Source organism: Oncorhynchus nerka, linkage group LG21 (genome assembly GCF_034236695.1).
Source record: "Oncorhynchus nerka isolate Pitt River linkage group LG21, Oner_Uvic_2.0, whole genome shotgun sequence".
Lineage (NCBI taxonomy): Eukaryota > Metazoa > Chordata > Actinopteri > Salmoniformes > Salmonidae > Oncorhynchus > Oncorhynchus nerka.
In genome coordinates, this window is record NC_088416.1 from 33,672,940 (window position 1) to 33,698,227 (window position 25,288).

Sequence of the window (25,288 nt, forward strand, 5' to 3'; positions counted from 1 at the left end):
TTCTAAGTCAGGTGAACAAAAGGACTTGAGTTCCCGTATGTTGTTATGATCACACCACATCTCGTTAATCATAAGGCATACACCCCCGCCCTTCTTCTTACCAGAGAGATGCTTGTTTCTGTCGGCCGATGAGTGAAGAAACCAGGTGGCTGTACCGACTCAGATAGCGTGTCTCGAGTGAGCCATGTTTTTTACGTGAAACAAAGAACGTTACAGTCTCTGATGTCTCTCTGGAAGGCAACCCTGGATTTCATCTACCATGTTGTCAAGAGACTGGACATTGGCGAGTAGTATGCTCGGGAGCCGTGCGCGATGTGCCCGTCTACGGAGCCTGACCAGAAGACCTCTCCGTCTGCTCCTTCTGCGGCGCCGTTTTTTTGGGGCGCCGTTTGGATCCGATCCATTGTACTGGGTGGTGGGCCAAACAGAGGATCCGCTTCGGGAAAGTCGTATTCCTGGTACCTTGCTCTTATACCTTGCTCTTATATCCAATAGTTCCTCCCGACTGTATGTAATAAAACCTAAGATTTCCTGAGGTATCAATGTAAGAAATAACACATAAAAAAACTAAATACTGCATAGTTTCCTAGGAACGCGAAGCGAGGCGGCCATCTCTGTCGGCGCAGAATGAGAGATAAAGCCATATATATCACTGCACAGATTATTTTATAGGACCACTGGTCAGTGGTCAAGATCCCCAATACATCAGATTTTCTTTTCAGAATACAATGCTCTCTACACACAAAGTTTAGCCTACTGATTTTGTTTTTATCTGGACCAATGGCGGGCATTTGAAGGACTAATTATTGATGGAGATGGAATGGTGTAAAAAAAACAAAGGAAAATAAATTAGGCTTTTCAATAAAACACAAAGTTGCAACTGCAAGGACACCTGAAATTGTGGTCCTAGGGGCTTGAGAGATTGGAGCAGGGGGTCTGTACTGTGCTGTAAATGATTCTGAAGTTGCAAAATAAATCTGAGTGAGGGAGGCCGGCAGCGAGTAGCCGTTCCAGAAGGGCCGATGGAGAGAAAGAGGCCGACGTGCTCTCCCTCTCTCTTTTCTCTCTCTTTTCTCTATTTCTCTATTCTTCCTCTCTTAGAGCAAGAGGAGCACATGGCAGCCTGCTCTCTCTCTCTCGCTCTCTCTCTCTCTCTTTCTCTGTCTCTCTCTCTCTCTCTCTCTCTCTCTCTCTCTCTCTCTCCCCTCCCCCTATCTCTCTCTCTCTCCCTCTCTCTCTCTCTCCGATGGTGAGTGACTTCTGGACATGGATCTTTGCTGCGGCATATGTTCCCCTGCAACTCCCAGCGTGATGTGCCCTGGCACTGTCATCATGTGCTTGTCCTATGTGCTGACGTCACAGGGACCCTGCGCAGGGCCGAGGAACAGACGTACACTGCCGTAGTCATTTGTCCTTCCTCACAACGATAGAGGAGATCCAAATGCAGTAACACATAACACTGAATTACAATCATATCGTACGTTTGAGTGTTATTATATCAATGTTGAATGCATTTACACTACATTGTAACACTAAAGTGAGCACAAATTCATTAGTCTGTCTGAATTGTATTGTACTCTGTAATTCTCATGCTAAATGATCTAGTATTATATGCCTTTGACTTGCAGAAAACCAGGGCAAAACATATATTAGGTGATTTTCTTATGTATTCATGTATCCCTACTGAGATTGCAGATTCCCATACAGTTCCTCTGAATACCATCCCAGCCTATTTATCCCTGTCTAGACAGTTCGTACTGTATCTGTGTCACTGGCCCCAGGATGCAGAGCAACGAGGTAGAGAGGGACACAAGTAGGTTAAGGATGTGAAGAAAGGAAGCGAGAAAAAGGTTGCTCTACTTTAGAGAAACGAGGTCTGCTGCTGCTGCTGCTCGCCCTGCTTCCCACACCTCTCTTGACCACTGAAACAAAGAGACTCTGGACCCAATCCTAACTTAAGATACATTTAAACATATGCATAAATTATGCGTTCATGTCAACGGGAGATCTAAGATGTAATAAAAAAATGTGGGTTACATCCATAAATCTCAAATTAGGATTCGGTCCCCAATGATAGAAGGTGAGTGAAGCAAGACTGCTGGACAGACACAGTCTGAAGGTTGTCTTGTCTACCTGGGACTACTAATCATATCTCCGTCTATTGGGCTTTGCTGCAAGTGTGTTGTGGTTAAACATTTGATACATGACTGTACCCTGCTATTCCCCTTGTGAATCATGTTAAAACACGGCTTAGTCAAAAATCACATGTAATATAGTACATATAAAATTACAATTTGGGTACCGTTGTTTGTATCACAGGAGGTTGGTGACACCTTCTTTGGGGAGGAAGGGCTTGTGGTAACGGCTGGAGCGTAATGGTTGGAATGGTTTCAAATACACCAAACACATGGTTTCCTGTCATGCCTGCCCCCGCTTCCCCTCTGTCATGTATTTGGCATCATTCAAACTGAAGACTATTTATCAAATAACTCTCTGTAATTATTATTACGCGATTAAACTGATTAATCATGTAACTGTAATTAACTAGGAAGTCGGGACACCAAGGAAAATATTCAGATTATAAAGTTAGAATTTTCCTAATATAACTTTCAGATATATGAATATCTGATCACTTAGTCTTAAATTAATTAATTATTATTTACCTCATGTTAGTCTCATTCCAAACGTCGTAAATTGTTGGTTATCTGCACAAACCCAGTCTTCACTATGAGTCATCCATACATCAATTGTCTTAAATCATTTATTTACTAACTAAGGAATTCACAGAAATGCATAAACAAACAGTAGATAGTTACAAGTAAATGATAGCGGAGTTTCCCTAGTGGGATAAACCGGTATCGCGGCTTGGTGGACAAAAAGGGAAGTGGGGGTCAACTGAGATGAAACACTACAAAGTTGATAATTATGACAATTGAAATGCGAATCCTTTGCACATGAACGCTCACTCATTCGGGAATAATTGCAATCAATATATATATTTACGCTCAGTATGTTGTCGGGATCTCTGTTGAAAAGTTTGTTTCTGTTGGAGAGTTTGTCCGCCCTCTCTCTGTCTTGGTTAGAATGGATAGTTCAGAGAGACATTCATTCATGTCGTTATAGAATAAATGTTTCGGCGGTTGTCGGTCTTCGCGTTCAATGATACTGAATTCCTAGCTGCAGACAAGTAATTAATATCAAAGACTTGTTCTATTCTGTCGATATCGATAGTCTAAGAGTTTAACCACGTGGTATGGTTAAAAGATTCAGCCATCTACTCAAACCTTAAGCTTGGTCTCCTCTCAAACCTTGGCCCTCTTGTTTCTGTTGAGAAATTCTCAAGGTTTGGGTTTTATTTGGAAGAGCAGAAAGGGGCCTGTCCCAGGACGCCAGACCATAACTGTGCTCATGGGCGGTCCTCTGATTTAGTTAAACTCCAAAGGAAATTGGCGTTTCCTTCATTAAACAGTCCAAAATCAAATTACACAATTTCACAAACAGTGTCATCCTCACTCATTCATCGTATACAACAATTTGATGTAAGCCTCATATCTGAGGCAATTGTATAAACAACGTTATGGTAATGTGGCCATATTGTCTCCCATGAGTTTCACAAAATTGTACTAAACGGACCAGTTCGTAGCTGGATTCTTCACTGATCTTTTATACCTTCACAGAACATAAATGTTGTTCGGACCTCAAGTTCTGTGAGGTGGAAGAAATTCCTTTGTTCTCTCTATGAAAACTCACTATCTCTCTATACTGTGGCCATGAGGAGATCATCTCCTCCAGGAGTTTACGACCTGAGGTCGCAGCAGCCTGAGTGTAGGAGACAGAGAGAGGGGGATGGTGCTCGCTGTACCATGTCATTATGTTTTTCCCTGTCAAGACGCTGTCCTTGTTTGTTTCTTGTCTATTATCCATTACATTTTCACTCCCTGTACTTGCTTCTCGTCTCCCAGAGTCGGTCCTTACAGTTTCCATGTGTATGATGCCATTTGCATTTGCTCCGTTCCAGACATTATTATGAGCCGTCCTCCCCTCAGCAACATCCACTGGTTTGTAAGTACATTTCCCCAGTATGTATGTGATTCTGTGTTTGTCCTACATATTTAGGATCTTAATTTGATCACCCTGTTGGTGCAGGAAATGTCCCGTATAGCAGGAAATGCAAACGTGTAGTGTATTCAATGTTTGAAAACGCTTCTAAAGTTTGTAATTACCACTTAAAAATGTCAGATTTTGATTTGCCCTAACAAAAAATGTATCAACCTCTACAAAAATGTCCATTAATTATAATCCACACAATAATAATAATTTCCTGTTGCTGCAGGATTATTTTCCAGCTGTGAGAAACTGGTCAAATGAAGATCCTACATCTGTATTTAGTCCTGAGAAGGAGGTGGAGGATAAGGCTGAAGCATCTCTACTGTCGTGTAGTACATAGCAGCTACCAGTCACCCCTGGTTGTAAATCCCCAGTGGGAATGAATGCACCAAAGCCCCCCTTGCGTTTTAACATTCCAGGCAGGCGTGCGTGTTAGCAATGATTGATTGGCAATGGTGAAGGAGATTTTATTTAAATTCCATCAGAAGGTGATATATGGCTGCATGCCTCACAGTTAGATTAGAATCCTGTGTTAAGGAAGCTCTCTCTCTGTTCGATGACTGCAGACAGACAACAGACAGACAACAGACAAGCACATTCAGTTGGGTTTGTCTGAATTTGTCCTATACTTCTTGATAAACCCTATTTGTCCTCACCCACATACATTCCATTGATTGGATTCTTTGTGTCTGCTAGGCTATTGATTATCCAATGATTGTTCTAACTTTTTCTAATTGCGAGAAAAAAAAGAAGGAATAATAGGTTTCTAATGGGTTATTGTAATTTAGCTAATCAACATGCTAATTGAGCAAAATCTCCTCAGGATAGGAATCTGTTCTCTGTTCATTTTCCCCTTCCTCTTCGAGCGAGATCAAACTCCAGGCTTTCTCAGAGACAACATTGTAAGTGATTGAGTTGGCTTGTCGACCAGCGCGGACGCCGTCCCACTAATCAATCAATGGTGAGCAATCGCTCAGCCTCATTGAAAAGCTCATTTAAAGGTATCTTAAACGTTAATATAAATGGCTACATCTGAAGTGGTGACATTTAAGTGGCATCACATTTGAAATGAAGTGCATAGGCACACAAACACATTTTGTGAGCGTTTATTTCCATATTCTGTAAATTAACTCACTTTTCCATAGGATTGTTTCTTTGAACATTTAAATCACTCTATTTGGTACTGGCACACATCGTGTAAGTAACATATAGACCAGCCCAAGCCTGGATTTGAGTCCATGGTCCCACCAACAGTTAGTTAATTCTATGTAACACTAATTGTTCCAGTGCAGACAGTTAAGTTGACTTAAACCATAGGAAGGATGACATCACTGCACAAGGCTGCGCTAGCTGCAAACTACCTCTGTTTCCTGTGGAAAGGTACCATTCATGTTCAGGCTCAGGGACACGAAACAGATGTGCTGATGGACATCACATCCCGCCATACTTGTCTCCACCTGCTCTGGCAAGGGCTGTTGGTGGCCTTGGTTTTTATAAAGACAGAGCTCTTCTAATCAGTCTGAGCCCGTGAGTGCCACCATGCCGTGGGTAAGGCTCTATGCCAGCCTCTAATGAGATCTGTGCCACTTCAGTTTCTCTCTCTGTCCTCAACTCTGGATCCAACAACATTAAGTGTTCTCTGCTCTGCATATAAGCCTTGTGTTTTGTATCGTACTATTGTTATTACATTGTTATTACATGATCTAACATTCCTATAACTGATTATAAGCCAAGTCACATGGTCCATGTGTCATTACGAACTAGCCTTCAAAGTCTTGTACATACAGTTAAGTCGCAAGTTTACCTAAAACCAAATACATTTAAACTCGGGTTTTCACAATTCCTGACATTAAATCCTAGCAAATAATTCCTGTCTTAGGTCAGTTAGGATCACCACATTATTTTAAGAATGTGAAATGTCAGAATAATAGCAGAGAGAATGATTTATTTCAGCTTTTACATTCTGACATCACATTCCCATTCTGACATCACATTCCCAGTGGGTCAGAAGATTAAATACACTCAATTAGTATTTGGTAGCATTTCCTTTAAATGGTTTAACTTGGGTCAAATGTTTTGGGTAGCCTTCCACAAGCTTCCCACAATAAGTTGGGTGAATTTTGGCCCATTCCTCCTAACAGAGCTGATGTAACTGAGTCAGGTTTGTAAGGCCTCCTTGCTCACACATGCTTTTTCAGTTCTGCCCACAAATCTTCTATAGGATTGAGGTCAGGGCTTTTTGATGGCCACTCCAATACCTTGACTTTGTTGTACTTAAGCCATTTTGCCAAAACTTTAGAAGTATGCTTTGGGTCATTGTCCATTTGGAAGGCCCATTTACGACCAAGCTTTAACTTCCTGACTGATGTCTTGAGATGTTGCTTCAATATATCCACATCATTTTCCAATCCGTAGTCTGGCTTTTTTATGGCGGTTTTGGAGCAGTGGCTTCTTCCTTGCTGAGCGGCTTTTCAAGTTATGTTGATATAGGACTCGTTTTACTGTGGATATAGATACCTTTGTACCTGTTTCCTCCAGCATTTTCACAAGGTCCTTTGCTGTTGTTCTGGGATTGATTTGCACTTTTCGCACCAAAGTATGTTCATCGCTAGGAGACAGAATGCGTCTCCTTCCTGAGCGGTATGGCGGCTGCATGGTCCTTGGTGTTTATACTTGCATACAATTGTTTGTACAGATGAACGTGGTACCTTCAGGCATTTGGAAATTGCTCCCAAGGATGAACCAGACTTGTGGAGGTCTTGGCTGATGTCAAGCAAAGAGGCACTGAGTTTGAAGGTAGATCTTGAAATACATCCACAGGTACACCTCCAATTGATTCAAATGATGTAAATTATCAGAAGCTTCTAAAGCCATGACATAATTTTCTGGAATTTTCCAAGCTGTTTAAAGGCACAGTCAACTTAGTGTATGTCAACTTCTGACCCACTGAAATTGTGATATAGTGAATTATAAGTGAAATAATCTGTCTTGTAAACAATTGTTGGAAAAATGACTTGTGTCACGCACAAAGTAGATGTCCTAACTGACTTGACAAAACTATAGTTTGTTAACAAGAAATGTGTGGAGTGGATGAAAAACGAGTTTTAATGACTCCAACCTAAGTGTATGTAAACTTCCGACTTCAACTGTAGTACACATAGTAATTACCACATACTCTCAATTAAACTGATGCCAACCTTTAGATAATTGCATTTTTACTCTTTTATTTATGTTGAATTTTATCATGAATGATTAGCTGTTGTGTTCCCCAGCATGGCCTAATTAAATGTGTAAATGACCTGCTGGAGGTATTAGCTAGCCAATGACACCCCTTTTATTGCCCATAAGAAGCAATGCCCATGCCCTGATTGCCTAACATGTTTCCTTGAATTAATGTGGCTATTTGACAAGGGAGCAGTCCAGTAATGTGTGGACTAGAATAAGGAAATTCCAATTACAACGACAGCTGTTGGGAGACGAGGTTGCTGGATGTAACCAAGCACAGTGTCTAATACACCAGCCAGTCTGCTGGGCCCTATATTGATTACTGTTTTGTTGATGGACCCGGGTTACTTCTAACAAATACACTTTCCCTCTCAATCATCTCGGCCACACAAAAAGTAAAGATTGAATCAATGAATCCATTTTTGGTTTAGAAAAATGTATCTAAATTCAATTGAGTTGGAACGCATCCATTTTAACCAGCTCTCTATTGAACCGTAACCCCATGAGGATTTGTATGAATGGGAATGCGTAATCAAGGTACTGTCCATGGCCCTGGCCGTCTCCTGTTGTGGAGGAACACGTTTCTCACGTTTATTAAGAAAATCTCACAAACACGAGGGAGAGAAAATCCTATTTGAGCTGTGGATTAATTGATGGAAATCGAGGGTGGCGGTTAGACCTCATATTTTCCGCTACTCAGTTCCCTGTGTGCCGCATACTCAAACAGCCAGCTACCGGAGCTGAAATTACTACAATTGATTAGACATTACAATGCAGCAGTATTCTCTTCTTGCTCTGACCGGCTGAGGTCAGCCAGCCTGCTTTATCACCCTCCATTTTCTCCCGCTGAATAAACGCTTTGTTTATGGTCGGTGGATTGGCGAGCTATGCCCCACCAGTCCTCTGTATCCTCAGCCTACATCAATTTGCATAGAACCAATAAAGATGTGATGCTCATAATGTGCATTCTCTTTCTCTGTGAGTTGTATTATGATGCTGAATATGTGCATTCGCTGTCTCTGTGAGTAGTATTGTGATGCTCATAACGTGCATTCGCTGTCTCTGTGAGTAGTATTGTGATGCTCATAATGTGCATTCTCTGTCTCTGTGAGTAGTATTGTGATGCTCATAACGTGCATTCTCTGTCTCTGTGAGTAGTATTGTGATGCTCATAACATGCATTCGCTGTCTCTGTGAGTAGTATTGTGATTCTTTGCAAAACGCAGAGCTGTGTTTGTCCTATGGGAAGATTGATGGTGATATAGCTGGAGAATACAGCCATTTCAGTCTAATTAAAGTTTCTCTCTGTGGCTGAGCCCTTTGTGTAACGCTCTGGGAGAGGGATCATTGCTCCTAAACCTATGAGGCTTTACTCTAAAAGCAATTTAACGGCAGTCTAATCTGTATCACAAACATCCCTCTGACAATTTACTGGTGCCAAACTCCAGTGCATGATGCCAGGTAATACAACATTTCAAATCATTGCATAACTCTATTGACATGAGGGGTCCAACTGTAAACTGTACATTTGTTACCAGCGAATACAAATAGATTTCTCTAGTTTAACATCTTTGTGTCTGGTGGGAACAGAAGTTTAAAAATAGAACAAGGATGAAGTGGCAGAGGCTAACAGGTTTTGATTTTGACCTTCATATTTTAATCAGTGTATTACATGCAGTATTTGGACATCCCTCTGCTACCTGGTTTAACACCTTATCTTGTTGTTTCAGTCTTTCTGGCCTAAGACCACTAGACACATAAAACCCACAGTGTCTGTATGGGCAGCATTAACATTCAGTGAGTTTATAATCATGTGCTGTAAGTCACCTGGAAATGTCAATGTGTGCCTGCTAATGTTCATTATGACTCTGATAATCACCAGACTAATGACGGTTGGCCTGTGTGTGTGTGTGGTGGAGAGCTTTCAGGATCTGAGTGCTTTGCTCACCTTGGGGGACCTGTGTTGTTGAGATTGTTGTTTTGGTTTTATTATTTGTACTGTGAGTTGTGCCAGGGGTCTTTCCCAGTTCTTTATTTCACAGTCACTAGAATATAAAGGGTTTAAAACCTCTGATGTAATGGGACTGTGTAGTCATAAACCACACATCAGTTAAACTGCTACTCTCTACAGCAGTTTGGGGAAACAAATAATGTGGTCTTCAAGGTTATTTCAAAAATAAAAAGAAGATGAACTTAAGCATGTTCCTCAGGCAGCCTAGACACTAGCAGCCAAGTGTCCCCCATCCCAATCCTGGTCACTGACCTTGTGTGGCAGGACCATGGCGGAGCCCCCGCTGATGCCCACGATGGGCACGGCCGTCTGCAGGGCAATGAAGTCCAGGATCTGTGCCACGGCTTCCGAGCCGATGTTGTCTTCAAACACCACACCATGTACGCGGTTGGCCGCGAGTGTGTCACAGATGCGTGTGAGCAGGGCCCGAGGGTTGGTGTTGTTTACCAGCACTGTGATGGGATTCACCTCCAAGGGCAGGTCCATGAAGTTCTCCCTGCTGAGACGCCCCTTGATCTCCTGCTGGTAGGCCGAGCCACTGAACACCACCGCCACGTTGACTGCTGGCAAGGGCGTTGCGAAAGGCCGACCTTGGCACCAGGGGGCAGTGCAGAGCAGCAACAGCAGCAGTAGCGGCCACCACCACGGGGAGTCGCTCAAGTGGCCTAGACGAACGCCCATCTCAGTCACCTACTGCCTGAGAGAGGGGACGAGGGTGGGGATGAGAGGAGGAGAGAAGAGAGATGAGTAAAGACATTTGTATTAGATACATGGGACCGTTTAGTGTCATTTGTGCAACGTTGTGATAATGCATAGTAATCCCTCCAGGCAAAGCCAACCAAACCAACTGCCTGTAGTTTAGAGACATTTTAGCTTCATCTGTGAGTCATGTGCTTCATGTGCAGGTGTGTCTCTATGTAAGCGGCCATGAGTGGTGGGTTGGGTCAGGTGGATGATGAGAGACCCAGGGTACTATTTTTTTGCGTGTTTGAGTGTTTGGTGTGGTGTGCAACACAAGGCAGTGAGCAGGTTGCTGTGCCTGCGGATGGCAGCTGCGGCCCCACTACTGTTGTACTCTGCAGTCGAATACAGCAGATGGTGCCTACTGTTTAATGCAACAAATGGAGAACAAGGATTTACCATTTATCTCTCGTGATGTTTTTTCCCCCTCTGAAATAATACTGCAGAGCTATTCCAATTGAATCGGCAAAACGTCTGAATGCACGGGTATTATGTGCTGTGAATAGGTGGAGACCTGGTTTTGACCATGGAGGCTGATTTTAACGGCAGCTACATGCTGTATTTCTAAGGCATTGTTTACGGGAAAAACCTAATGTAACTTAACTTGGATGACAGTTTTCCCTTTGAAATGAATTGATAAGATCAGTGTTTAAAAACACTGCATTGCTAATAGACTTCAATGCAATTTCCCCAAAGTACAGTGACACAGTGACAGTAACAACGTTTCTTAAGGGATTCACTTTTAGTTTGAAATCATAAATCCTACATTCATGTTCCAGGTAATGAATAAATGATCAAATCGACCAGGAACTCTTTATCTTGTTTTGATCTTCCAGATATTTATAGCTGCAGGGCAAAGTAGAAAGAATGATGTATTTCACAATGCAGTTGAATGGAGTTAGATCCTACAGCATTACATTCACCAATCCACGTAATGTCTGGTCAGATACTGTGTCCTTCTGTCAGACAGAGTCATCCTCTATGACTTATCTGTCACACTGCCGCCTGCGGGCCTGACTCTGTGTGGTGTGTGTGAGTGTGTGTGAGTGTGTGCGTGTGTGTGTGTGTTATCCTGTCAAGGGGACCTGATTTAGCATGTGTTTGAATCACAGTGGGGTGATTACAATGTAATTCTCAGTATTCCTTGGCGGGGGTCATGGCCCACGGCATGATTGTGTCTCCCTATCAAGACATGTAGGATAGCTGGGGACCCACTGCAGTCCCCATTCCTCAGCCCCTGCCTGACATAGGGAATGGGACGAGGGGCTTGTGTTAGCGGAGATGGAGTGTACCAGTAAACTGGCGGTAACGTTCCCATGGGGTAATTGGTTGGACTACAGTGATAATATAGTCTCCACTCTGAAAAGCTGCCTCCCAGAGAGGACCGTAGGGATTTCTGCATCGCATTGCTGGTCAGGGACCTTATCAGCAGCACATGGCTGAGAAAGGACCATTATAGATTGTCATTAGTAGCGGAGCAGCCTAGAATACCAATGATAGTACGGCTGCTGAGAATGGAAAGGCATTATGAACGTTTCTAGATATTGACTATGTCAAAACATGATGGATTTGTTGTGCTGATTGACATACATATTTTCCTTTTATGGCATAATTTCTGAGTTTCCTCTGTCATAAAAATAGGCAATATTTCTGTCATTGATCATGCAGGCTGATTGATAGTCCCTTAAATTGTTAAGAACACAGAGCAGGAATGTATTGCTTTCCTTCAATGACATTACCCATGTCTTTTCCGGCCATTGTATGATGGAACACGTTGGGGTTAATGTCTTTGAGGAGGATCTCATTAAAAGAGCTTGACCTTCCACATGTTTAATCAAGGCAGTGAAACAGCTGAGGTGGATGTCTGAAGGTCACCTACATGGGGGATTACTGTGGTAAAATGGGGATGTGGAATTAAACACAACAGCCAATGAGTCATCATCGACTTAATCAGATGACTTATGTTTGTCGATGTGCCCCCTATTACCAAGGTGTATTCCAAACAGAGACACAGCTATCGGGAGGTAATTACAGCACAGTGGAAACATTGATTTGACCATCTAGCCCAATTTGACCTTGCTGACAACAAAAGTGGAACTCACACCACTGTGATTTGCAATAACGCTGGGCAATATAGTCAAGAAACCTGTTCAAAGTTGTTGAACATTGCAGTCGTTCTGTAGCTTGGTCACAACCCAAAGTCTCCAAAACACAGGAAAGAGGCTTTTATTACTGTGCTACATGGAGCTAATTTCACCCCCAAACTCGTACAATGGCTTGAGGCTTTATTCCAATGTTAGGGATCAAAACACTGTGGATATTTATTTTAGTCAGGGATATTGTAATAGAAAATGCAGGTCTGGGTACATCATTTACACTGTTTTATATGTCGATTTTTTTTCAGATCACAATTTATTTGGTTCTTAAGCCCGGTCGGAACAGATGAGTGGTAAATACTGTAGTTTGGGACCATGGGAAAGAGACAGGTTGCTGTTTGTTTACGTCATGATGCTAGATAGTAAAAGATAGATTTATGACTTTTGTGTCATGTTGAGTCAGTAGAAACAAACAAAATCCCACTGTGAAACTAGTGACCATGAAACAGAAGCATACTCTATTACAATATATCTATGATACTCTAAGTATGCAAACAGTCATTACTGTGAGACATGAAGGCATAGGGAGAAGATGTGCCTGAAGGAGATTTTCCCCAATCTACACAGACAAGAGATCATTTGTTTTCTACACTATGACCTCTTTAATCTGGGGTTGGATTTTGGAATGCACTACCATGTCAAATTCTTTGCTCTCTAGAGATGTAATCCACTCTGTGAATCTGCAAGTCTCCAATTTTCAGCGCCTGGATTTGATATGTGTTAGTTGTCTGCTCGAGTTTTCACCGCTCCAGCTCCCAGCCTCCTATCAGTGGGAATGTGTTCAGCTTAGCGACCTCTCTCTCTCACTTGACTCTGCCCAAGTCACCGCTGGCTGGCGCGAGGGCACACAGACCAGATTAGATCAAAGCTTCTGCCACTGTTCCAGTCTGGCACTTAGAAGGGCTCAGACCGTTTCCCCATGCACCGTTACTACTGAGCAAATCCCTTGTGTGACCGCAAAGATTATGCCATGTCTTTTTAAAACTGTCATCCAGCTAAAAGTGTTAGGGGGAGGGAGATGACAGAGTGAAACAGATACCAGATCTAACTATGTGACAGTTGATATTCTATCTCTGTTTAATGGCAGACAGTCCTAACAGAATCCTTCAAGATCTTCACCTTGGCTTTCAGACTAGATGGGTTTACAATGAGGAATTGCTTAGCTCCCTCTAGTGGTTGAGTTGGTTAAAGCAGTTCCCTTAGAATATCAGTTGTCCTCTGCTGTTTCCTTATCAAACCAGAGAAGCGAATTATTTCCGTCTCTGTCCCACTTCTCTTATGTAGTCTGTGGGAGAACTGTCACTACTGTAACACATGTGACTAAATAACAGGGGTCAAGGGGTTCCATGTGTTATTGTATTAACACCTGCCAGATGTGTTTTGTTTTGTTTGGACTGGCCTGAGAAATGAAATGATTTTAGTTTTACACCTTTTCAGCTATTCCTTTGTCCTAAAGGTGATTGGTTGAAAGTCAGCTGAGATGACACATTTATTTACTTACAGTGTTACTATTATCACATCTGTTCAGGAGCCTCTGCTCAGACATGACTGCACTCTCCTCATGCCCAATTCCCAGCCCTGCTCAATATCTTAAGACCATAGTGGTACAGTAAGTACATCTGGTTGTGGGGTGGGGGGTTGTTGTGCTCGTCACTGCTGACGTAATGGGTCATTTCGTATTCAGTGCATGAAACTGCTGCTAAGACTTACACCTGTCTCATCCTGGGCACAGTTTGATCAATATGCTCCAAGGCTTGGAGAGGCATGCTGGTGCCTCGTGGCTCTCTGCTGGTAACTTTACCTCTTCTCTTGCTTTTCATCAATGAAACATCAGCTGACCAGCCCAATGTTTAATACCAATCACATTTTAGACTTGATTAAAGAAACCTTATAATTTGTAGGTACTCAACAATGGGTTAACATGAAAAAGACATACTTACATTAAATCCTATTAGAATTCCTTTATAATAAACCCTTTCAAGTCTAATCAGTATAAATCTCCTTTTCATTCCCATATATTAAGCATGTGTTCAGTATTAAGGATTAGTTTAACCCTACACAGTGTAATTGACAATTTGACCTTCGCTAACGCAAAGACGGCCAACTATTTCATCCGATCATTATGGTCACAGTTAATTTCCCATTCACCTGTGATTATGGGTTTAACTAAGCCATGAAGATAAAATACTGTCATTCTAATCCCCAAAAATCCATTACCTTTCAACTAATCTGGTAATTCATGAGCATTTTTTACACTTAAACAGGAATAATAAAATGCTTTTGTGAAAACAGTGAATCGGCTTCTTCCAGTCATGCATTGTCGAGTAAATTAGAATCAATTAGGCTTTTACTGTTGAGTATCCTCTCAACTCCTATTCATTGGCCCTCACTGCTACCGTGGTTTCCAGACTCTGTTTAGCTCGGCTCTATCTAAAGAGCTTTGTGGACCATCTGATAAACAAAACAATACATGTAGCCAGAACCCAGGCTTTAGCTGCAACCCAGGAGGATATACTGTAGCTGCAACCCAGGAGGATATACTGTAGCTGCGACCCAGGAGGATATAGCTGCGACCCAGGAGGATATACTGTAGCTGCGACCCAGGAGGATATACTGTAGCTGCAACCCAGGAGGATATACTGTAGCTGCGACCCAGGAGGATATACTGTAGCTGCAACCCAGGAGGGTATACTGTAGCTGCGACCCAGGAGGATATACTGTAGCTGCGACCCAGGAGGATATAGCTGCGACCCAGGAGGATATACTGTAGCTGCGACCCAGGAGGATATACTGTAGCTGCGACCCAGGAGGATATACTGTAGCTGCGACCCAGGAGGATATAGCTGCGACCCAGGAGGATAATACTGTAGCTGCGACCCAGGAGGATATAGCTGCGACCCAGGAGGATATACTGTAGCTGCGACCCAGGAGGATATACTGTAGCTGCAACCCAGGAGGATATACTGTAGCTGCGACCCAGGAGGATATACTGTAGCTGCGACCCAGGAAGATATACTGTAGCTGCGACCCAGGAGGATATAGCTGCGACCCAGGAGGATATACTGTAGCTGCGACCCAGGAGGATATAGCTGCGACCCAAGAGGATATACTGTAGCTGCGACCCAGGAGGATATACTGTAGCTGCGACCCAGGAGGATATAGCTGCGACCCAGGAGGATATACTGTAGCTGCGACCCAGGAGGATATACTGTAGCTGCGACCCAGGAGGATATACTGTAGCTGCGACCCAGGAGGATATACTGTAGCTGCGACCCAGGAGGATATACTGTAGCTGCGACCCAGGAGGATATACTGTAGCTGCGACCCAGGAGGATATACTGTAGCTGCGACCCAGGAGGATATACTGTAGCTGCGACCCAGGAGGATATACTGTAGCTGCGACCCAGGAGGATATAGCTGCGACCCAGGAGGATATACTGTAGCTGCGACCCAGGAGGATATACTGTAGCTGCGACCCAGGAGGATATACTGTAGCTGCGACCCAGGAGGATATACTGTAGCTGCGACCCAGGAGGATATACTGTAGCTGCGACCCAGGAGGATATACTGTAGCTGCGACCTAGCCTGGGTCCCGATCCGCCATCTGGGGAACACTTAACTAGTCCATTGCCAATAACATGGCTCCCTCATTGTGATGTAAAGTAATGTAATATCAAGCTGGATCTATAATCCTTAGTGCCAAAAGCCTCTGCCTCTTTTTTCAATACTTTAGACAACATTCAATATACGCTATATTGCACATCATATAATATTACCTGTATTCCTGATACTACTACAGCTACACATGTCACGTTCTGACCTTAGTTCTTTTGTTATGTCTTTGTTTTAGGTTTGTCAGGGCGTGAGTTGGGGTGGGTTGTCTGTGTTCGTTTTTCTATGTTGTGTTTTGTGTTTGGCCTGGTATGGTTCTCAATCAGAGGCAGGTGTCATTAGTTGATTGTTTCCTGTTTTGTTGTTTGTGTCACCATTCAGGACTGTTTCGGTTTTCGTTTTCATTCACTTTGTTATTTTTCTATTTTGTCGTGTTCAGTGATTATTAAAGTATCATGGACACTTACCACGCTGTGTATTGGTCCGATCCTTGCTACTCCTCCTCAGACGAAGAGGAGGAAATCCGTTACAGAATCACCCACCAACCAAGGACCAAGCAGCGTGGTAGCGGGCAGCAGCAGAAATCTCTGGACTCATGGACATGGGAGGAGATTCTGGACGGAGAAGGACCCTGGGCACAGGCTGGGGAATATCGCCGCCCCAAAGCAGAGCTGGAGACAGCGAAAGCTGAGCGGCGGTGGTATGAGGAGGCAGCACGGCAGCGCGGCTGGGGCGAGAGGCAGCCCCAAAAATGTATTGGGGGGGTCACACGGGAGTGTGGCTAATTCAGGTAGGAGACCTGAGCCAACTCCCTGGGCAGGCACCGTGTTATGCCGTGAGGCGCACGGTGTCCCCGGTGCGCAGGCATAGCCCGGTGCGTTACATCGCAGCGCCTCGTATCAGCTGGGCTAGAGTGGGCATCGAGCCAGGTGCCATGAAGCCGGCTCAACGCGTCTGGTCTCCAGTGCGTCTCCTCGGGCCGGGGTACATGGCACCAGCCCTATGCACGGTGTCCCCGGTTCGCCAGCACAGCCCAGTGCGGTCTGTTCCACCTCGCCGCACTGGCCTGGCTAGGAGGAGTATCCAGCCAGGTAAGGTTGTGCAGACTCGGTGCTCGAGACCTCCAGTGCGCCTTCACGGTCCGGTCTATCCGGTGCCTCCTCCACGCACCAGGCCTCCGGTGGCACCCCCACGCACCAGGCTGTCTCTTCGTCTCCTTCCTCCAGGTGCTCCCGCCTGTCCAGCGCTGCCAGTCCCCCTCCTGTCCAGCGCTGCCAGAGTCTCCCTCCTGTCCTGAGCTGCCGGAGTCTCCCGTCTGTCCTGAGCTGCCGGAGTCTCCCGTCTGTCCTGAGCATTCGGGACCCGTTGCTAGGGTCCCCAGTCCGAGGTCGGTGGCGAGGGTCGCTGTTCGAAAGGCGCCACGGATGCGGGTTAAGAAGCGGGTAAAGACTATGATGAGTGAGGTCCACGTCCCGTGCAAGAGCCGCCACCGCGGACAGACACCCACCCAGACCCTCCCCTATAGGTTCGGAGTCCGCACCTTGGGGGTGGGGGGGGGGGAGTACTGTCACGTTCTGACCTTAGTTCTTTTTGTTATGTCTTTGTTTTAGGTTGGTCAGGGCGTGAGTTGGGGTGGGTTGTCTATGTTCGTTTTTCTATGTTGTTTTTTCTATGTCGGTTTTCATTTTCATTCACTTTGTTATTTTTGTATTTTGTCGTGTTCAGTGATTATTAAAGTATCAAGGACACTTACCACGCTGCGTATTGGTCCGATCCTTGCTACTCCTCTAATCCGTTACAATACAAGGATAAAACAAAGCACTCTGAGAATATTTTGACTTGCTATAGTCAATAGTTTAGTTCACAGAAGTATTACTGTTAAGTGACATTTGTTTCCTGCCTTTTCAGATGGTGACCAAAATAGAACAAGTGGGGGAAGCAGCTTTGTGACAATACTGCACACGGATAAAAACAACAGACTACTAGAGTAGCCACACTCACAGAGTGCTTACATTCTATTTCCACTAACAGAACAAGATGGTAGCTTGAGAGTTAGTATTTTCTCTTAAAGACAACTTAGCCTTTAGACACGCTGCCTCATCTAGTAGGATGTGACTTTGACATATCTGCCATGTCTCAAATCAGACACATGCACCTGCTTGTCCCCTCCACCAAGACGTAATGGCTTGTATTGTTGTCACATTTTATCTAGGTCAATATTCAACTCACTTTTACATCCCGATGCCAGGTGTCACCACAATATTGGATGCAGTGCAAGGTGAGTCCCTCTCAGATTTGACTCTATGTCTGGTGATTTGATCAGGGCCTGTCAACCTGTCATATCCCTGACACCTCCCTGTAGATTTACTTCTTTAGTCCTGATGAAATTATTCTCCATATCATGGCCTCATAATAAACTGGAGCTATAGGCTGTCATAGTAAAAATGTATCCTACTGTCCAATATTCAGCCCCATGTTCCCTCTACCCTACCTGCTTCCATACACTGATCTCCCAGTCTGCATGTTTCCAATCCCAGCAGCCTCTGATTTATCTCCCACCCCATGACCCCGGGGAAGAAAATCACATCAAACTGATACACTCAATGATATTAGTTTATGTCACCATCCAAATCAAGATCCCTGCTCTGCTTTGCTCTCCTAAGCCACGAGCATGCTGGACATAATTCATACATGCTGTTGCATTAAGTGCATTAAGTGTACATGACAAGTGAATGATCCGCCGTGGAATAAAAACCCAATAAATCTGAGAGTAATGATCTCTCTAACCGTCTCTGCATGGGGGGCATTTTGGAGATAGGTTTCTCCTAACATGCCTGTGCTTTAAATCAGAAATCCACAGGTTGTGGGCGACCCCATGCCACCTCACTTCTTGTGTAGTGTTTTCACTTTGAACTAAACAAGGAAGTCGAGCCCTGAGCCGCCATGGGCTGGCCTTCTTTGCGCTACTTGAATGGTCCTGCTGCCCCAGAGCTGGAGAGGAAGTCATTTACAACCTAACGTTACCACTGCCAGAAACAAACACAGTAGATGAAGCAAACATAATTCTATGTTCTTGGATCTGAATCAACTCGACCCCAAAAAATAAAAAGAGGCGAGAAAAAGACTGCTCAAGACCAATCCATAAACCGGAAAAATATTGGAACTGCCCTATCCCATCTGGACAAGATGTTCATAATGCTGTTCATTGACTGTAGCTCAGCATTCAACACCAGAGTACCCTCTAAGCTCATCATTAAGCTTGGGGCCCTAGGGTCTGAACCCCGCCTTGTGCAACTGGGTCCTGGACTTCCTGACGGGCTGCCCCCAGGTGGTGAAGGTAGGAAACAACATCTCCACTTCGCTGATCCTCAGCACAGGGGCCCCACAAGGGTGAGTGCTCAGCCCCCTCCTGTACTCCCTGTTCACCATGACTGCGTGGCCACGCAAGCCTCCAACTCAATCATCAATTTTGCAGACGACACAACAGTAGTAGGCCTGATTACCAACAAGGATGAGACAGCCAGCAGGGAGGTGAGGGCCCTGGGAGTGTGGTGCCAGGAATATAACCTCTCACTCAACATCAACAAAACAAAGGAGTTGAATGTGGACTTCAGGTAACAGCAGACGGAGCACCCCCCTATCCACATCGACGGGACTGCAGTGGAGGTGATTCCTTGGCGTTCACATTACTGACGATCTGAAATGGTCCACCCACACAGACAGTGTGGTGAAGAAGACAGAACAGTGCATCTTCAACCTCAGGAGACTGAAGAAATTTGGCTTGGCCTCTAAAACAAACTTTTACAGATGAGATCATCCTGTCCAATTGAGAACATCCTGTCGGGCTCTATTGCTGTCCGGGCTCTATTGCAACTGCACCGCCCACAACCGCAGGGCTCTCCAGTTGGTGGTGAGGTCTACCCAACGCATCACCGGGGGCAAACTACCTGCCCTTCAGGACACCTACAGCACCCGATGTCACAGGAAGGCCAAAAAGATCATCAAGGACAAAACAACCCCAGCCATGGCCTGTTGGTGCATCAAAGCTGGGACCGAGAGACTGGTAAAAAACAACTTCTATCTTAAGGCCATCAGACTGTTAGATAACTATCACTAGCCGGCTTCCACCCGGTTACGCAACATTGCACCTTCGAGGGTGCTGCTCTATATACATAGACTTGTAATCACTACCCACTTTAATAATGGAACACTAGTCACTTTAATAATGTTTAAATAATGTTTACATACTGCTTTACTCTTCTCATATGTATATACTGTATTCTATTTTACTGTATTTTAGTCAATGCCACTCCGACAAAGCTCATCCTAATATTTATATATTTCTTAATTCCATTCTTTTACTTGTAGATTTGTGTGTATTGTTGTGAATCATTTTGAGATATTACTGCACTGTTGGATACTACTGCACTGTTGGAGTTAGGAAGACAAGCATTTCGCTACACCCGCAATAAGATCTGTTAAATATGTGTATGTGACGAATACAATTTGATTTGATTTGAATACATTTTGAAAGGTCGAACAGTGACGCTGAAATGGTCACGTTCTCATGGACTGGTAACACAGGAGGTTGCTGGCACCTTAATTGGGGAGGACCGGCTCCTGGTAATGGCTGGAGCGGAATAGGTGGAATGGTATCAAATACATCAAACACATGGTGTTTGATGCCATTTCATTCGCACCGTTCCAGCCATTATTATGAGCAGTCCTCCCCTCAGCAGCCTCCACTGACTTACCAGTCAGTAAGTGTTAGGTTGCGTGTTTAGCCTGCTAGCTATGTTAGCTGCTAACCTTAGTGTGTTCGATGTTCAAGCTAGCTAACAAGGCTACTTAGCTAGCTAACATCTTCTGTATTCAGTCTTTTTTGTACTCAAAGGAATCTAACAATGGCATCATACATCTACACTGCACAAACCCCCCAATGCCTTTATTTCAACTAACTAACATTAGCTAGCAAAAGCTAGATATGCAGATTGTTGACATGATAGTGTTTCATTTGTAGATAACTAGCTAGCTAGCTAGGTGGACAACAGCATTTTTGGCCTATGTACACCCCAAAAAATGCATCTATGCATAACATTTGGTAAGGTAACATCTCACAAACATCACACCAGAGATACTGGTGGAGACGGTCTGATTTCGAGGGAATCTGAGGCTGTTCAAATTGTGGTTGTGCAAACCCCAACACTGAAAGAGAGGTAAGAAATGCTGCATGCATTTACTGTTCTGCTTTGTGATTCAATAATTATTTTGTTGTTAATCAACCAAGGTAAGAAATGCTGCATGCATTTTCTGTTATGCTTTGTGATTCAATAATTGTTTCGTTGTTAATTGATCAAGGTAAGAAATGCTGCATGCATTTTCTGTTATGCTTTGTGATTCAATAATTATTTTGCTTGAAATTGACCAACATAGTTATCTATGTTTGCCTGTTCAGCACATTGCCTACCTATATACAGCATTGATTCCTACTTGGTGTGAACTACCCACCAGAACGGCTTAATGAATATCCAGCGTGGTCAGTCAAGTAAACAATGGTTCATCTTCATGACGTATTGGTGGACTATTGGCCATCAAGTGATAGGATGGTTACATTAGGATGTAAGACTGGTTACCACAAAACACCACATATTCCATCCATATTATGTTATCAAAATCAATGTTTATTTGACATATGCTCAGGATACAGTGGGATATATACAGGAATATAGCATTGCATTGTATTGTGTACTATTGAAGTAAAAATGGATCTTGTGTTTTTCCACAGTGCCAACAATCCCCACAGACAGACTTGTCCCTCCTGTCCCACTACCAACCAAGCAAGAGTATCTCCAGGAGCATCAGTGCTAGGCTTGGTAGGAACCTTTTTGTTCATACAGAATGGCAACAAGAATTACATAGTTAGTATATTACCTACCCTCTCTCTCAGGTGATACCATGGCTAGTATATTATTACCTACATCCTCTCTCTCAGGTGAGACCATGGCCAGTATATTATTACCTACATCCTCTCTCTCAAGTGAGACCATGGCCAGTATATTATTACCTACATCCTCTCTCTCAGGTGAGACCATGGCCAGTATAATATTACCTACATCCTCTCTCTCAGGTGAGACCATGGCCAGTATATTATTACCTACATCCTCTCTCTCAGGTGAGACCATGGCCAGTATAATATTACCTACATCCTCTCTCTCAGGTGAGACCATGGCCAGTATATTATTACCTACATCCTCTCTCTCAGGTGAGACCATGGCCAGTATATTATTACCTACATCCTCTCTCTCAGGTGAGATCATGGCCAGTATATTATTACCTACATCCTCTCTGTCAGGTGAGACCATGGCCAGTATATTATTACCTACATCCTCTCTCTCAGGTGAGACCATGGCCAGTATATTATTACCTACATCCTCTCTCTCAGGTGAGACCATGGCCAGTATATTATTACCTACATCCTCTCTCAGGTGAGACCATGGCCAGTATATTATTACCTACATCCTCTCTCTCAGGTGAGACCATGGCCAGTATATTATTACCTACATCCTCTCTCTCAGGTGAGACCATGGCCAGTATATTATTACCTACATCCTCTCTCTCAGGTGAGACCATGGCCAGTATATTATTACCTACATCCTCTCTCTCAGGTGAGACCATGGCCAGTATATTATTACCTACATCCTCTCTCTCAGGTGAGACTATGGCCAGTATATTATTACCTACATCCTCTCTCTCAGGTGATACCATGGCCAGTATATTATTACCTACATCCTCTCTCTCAGGTGAGACTATGGCCAGTATATTATTACCTACATCCTCTCTCTCAGGTGATACTATGACCAGTATATTATTACCTACATCCCCTCTCTCAGGTGAGACCATGGCCAGTATATTATTACCTACATCCTCTCTCTCAGGTGATACCATGGCCAGTATATTATTACCTACATCCTCTCTCTCAGGTGAGACCATGGCCAGTATATTATTACCTACATCCTCTCTCTCAGGTGATACTATGGCCAGTATATTATTACCTACATCCTCTCTCTCAGGTGAGACCATGGCCAGTATAATATTACCTACATCCTCTCTCTCAGGTGAGACCATGGCCAGTATATTATTACCTACATCCTCTCTCTCAGGTGAGACCATGGCCAGTATAATATTACCTACATCCTCTCTCTCAGGTGAGACCATGGCCAGTATATTATTACCTACATCCTCTCTCTCAGGTGAGACCATGGCCAGTATATTATTACCTACATCCTCTCTCTCAGGTGAGATCATGGCCAGTATATTATTACCTACATCCTCTCTGTCAGGTGAGACCATGGCCAGTATATTATTACCTACATCCTCTCTCTCAGGTGAGACCATGGCCAGTATATTATTACCTACATCCTCTCTCTCAGGTGATACTATGGCCAGTATATTATTACCTACATCCTCTCTCAGGTGAGACCATGACCAGTATATTATTACCTACATCCTCTCTCTCAGGTGAGACCATGGCCAGTATATTATTACCTACATCCTCTCTCTCAGGTGAGACCATGGCCAGTATATTATTACCTACATCCTCTCTCAGGTGAGACCATGGCCAGTATATTATTACCTACATCCTCTCTCTCAGGTGAGACTATGACCAGTATATTATTACCTACATCCTCTCTCTCAGGTGAGACCATGGCCAGTATATTATTACCTACATCCTCTCTCTCAGGTGAGATCATGGCCAGTATATTATTACCTACATCCTCTCTCTCAGGTGAGACCATGGCCAGTATATTATTACCTACATCCTCTCTCTCAGGTGAGACCATGGCCAGTATATTATTACCTACATCCTCTCTCTCAGGTGAGACCATGGCCAGTATATTATTACCTACATCCTCTCTCTCAGGTGAGACCATGGCCAGTATATTATTACCTACATCCTCTCTCTCAGGTGAGACCATGGCCAGTATATTATTACCTACATCCCTCTCTCAGGTGAGACTATGGCCAGTATATTATTACCTACATCCTCTCTCTCAGGTGAGACCATGGCCAGTATATTATTACCTACATCCTCTCTCTCAGGTGAGACCATGACCAGTATATTATTACCTACATCCTCTCTCTCAGGTGAGACCATGGCCAGTATATTATTACCTACATCCTCTCTCTCAGGTGATACCATGGCCAGTATATTATTACCTACATCCTCTCTCTCAGGTGAGACTATGGCCAGTATATTATTACCTACATCCTCTCTCTCAGGTGATACTATGGCCAGTATATTATTACCTACATCCTCTCTCTCAGGTGAGACCATGGCCAGTATATTATTACCTACATCCTCTCTCTCAGGTGAGACCATGGCCAGTATATTATTACCTACATCCTCTCTCTCAGGTGAGACCATGACCAGTATATTATTACCTACATCCTCTCTCTCAGGTGATACTATGACCAGTATATTATTACCTACATCCTCTCTCTCAGGTGAGACCATGGCCAGTATATTATTACCTACATCCTCTCTCTCAGGTGAGACCATGGCCAGTATATTATTACCTACATCCTCTCTCTCAGGTGAGACCATGGCCAGTATATTATTACCTACATCCTCTCTCTCAGGTGAGACCATGGCCAGTATATTATTACCTACATCCTCTCTCTCAGGTGAGACCATGGCCAGTATATTATTACCTACATCCTCTCTCTCAGGTGAGACTATGGCCAGTATATTATTACCTACATCCTCTCTCTCAGGTGAGACCATGGCCAGTATATTATTACCTACATCCTCTCTCTCAGGTGAGACCATGACCAGTATATTATTACCTACATCCTCTTTCTCAGGTGAGACCATGGCCAGTATATTATTACCTACATCCTCTCTCTCAGGTGATACCATGGCCAGTATATTATTACCTACATCCTCTCTCTCAGGTGAGACTATGGCCAGTATATTATTACCTACATCCTCTCTCTCAGGTGATACTATGGCCAGTATATTATTACCTACATCCTCTCTCTCAGGTGAGACCATGGCCAGTATATTATTACCTACATCCTCTCTCTCAGGTGAGACCATGGCCAGTATATTATTACCTACATCCTCTCTCTCTGGTGATACTATGACCAGTATATTATTACCTACATCCTCTCTCTCAGGTGAGACTATGGCCAGTATATTATTACCTACATCCTCTCTCTCAGGTGAGACCATGACCAGTATATTATTACCTACATCCTCTCTCTCAGGTGAGACCATGGCCAGTATATTATTACCTACATCCTCTCTCTCAGGTGAGACCATGGCCAGTATATTATTACCTACATCCTCTCTCTCAGGTGAGACCATGGCCAGTATATTATTACCTACATCCTCTCTCTCAGGTGAGATCATGGCCAGTATAATATTACCTAC

General features: G+C 43.9%; 1 protein-coding gene across 1 annotated transcript in view; it reads right to left on the minus strand.

Annotated features, from left to right (window-relative positions):
• The window catches only part of grin2ca (glutamate receptor, ionotropic, N-methyl D-aspartate 2Ca), a 104,757-nt gene that overhangs the window by 52,090 nt on the left and 27,379 nt on the right, over window positions 1–25,288 (minus strand). Inside the window, exon 2 of the mRNA XM_065006653.1 lies at window positions 9,596–10,040. Within this exon, the coding sequence (XP_064862725.1) occupies window positions 9,596–10,024 (429 nt within the window). The 5' untranslated portion in view covers window positions 10,025–10,040. The remainder of the gene's footprint in view (window positions 1–9,595; window positions 10,041–25,288) is intronic.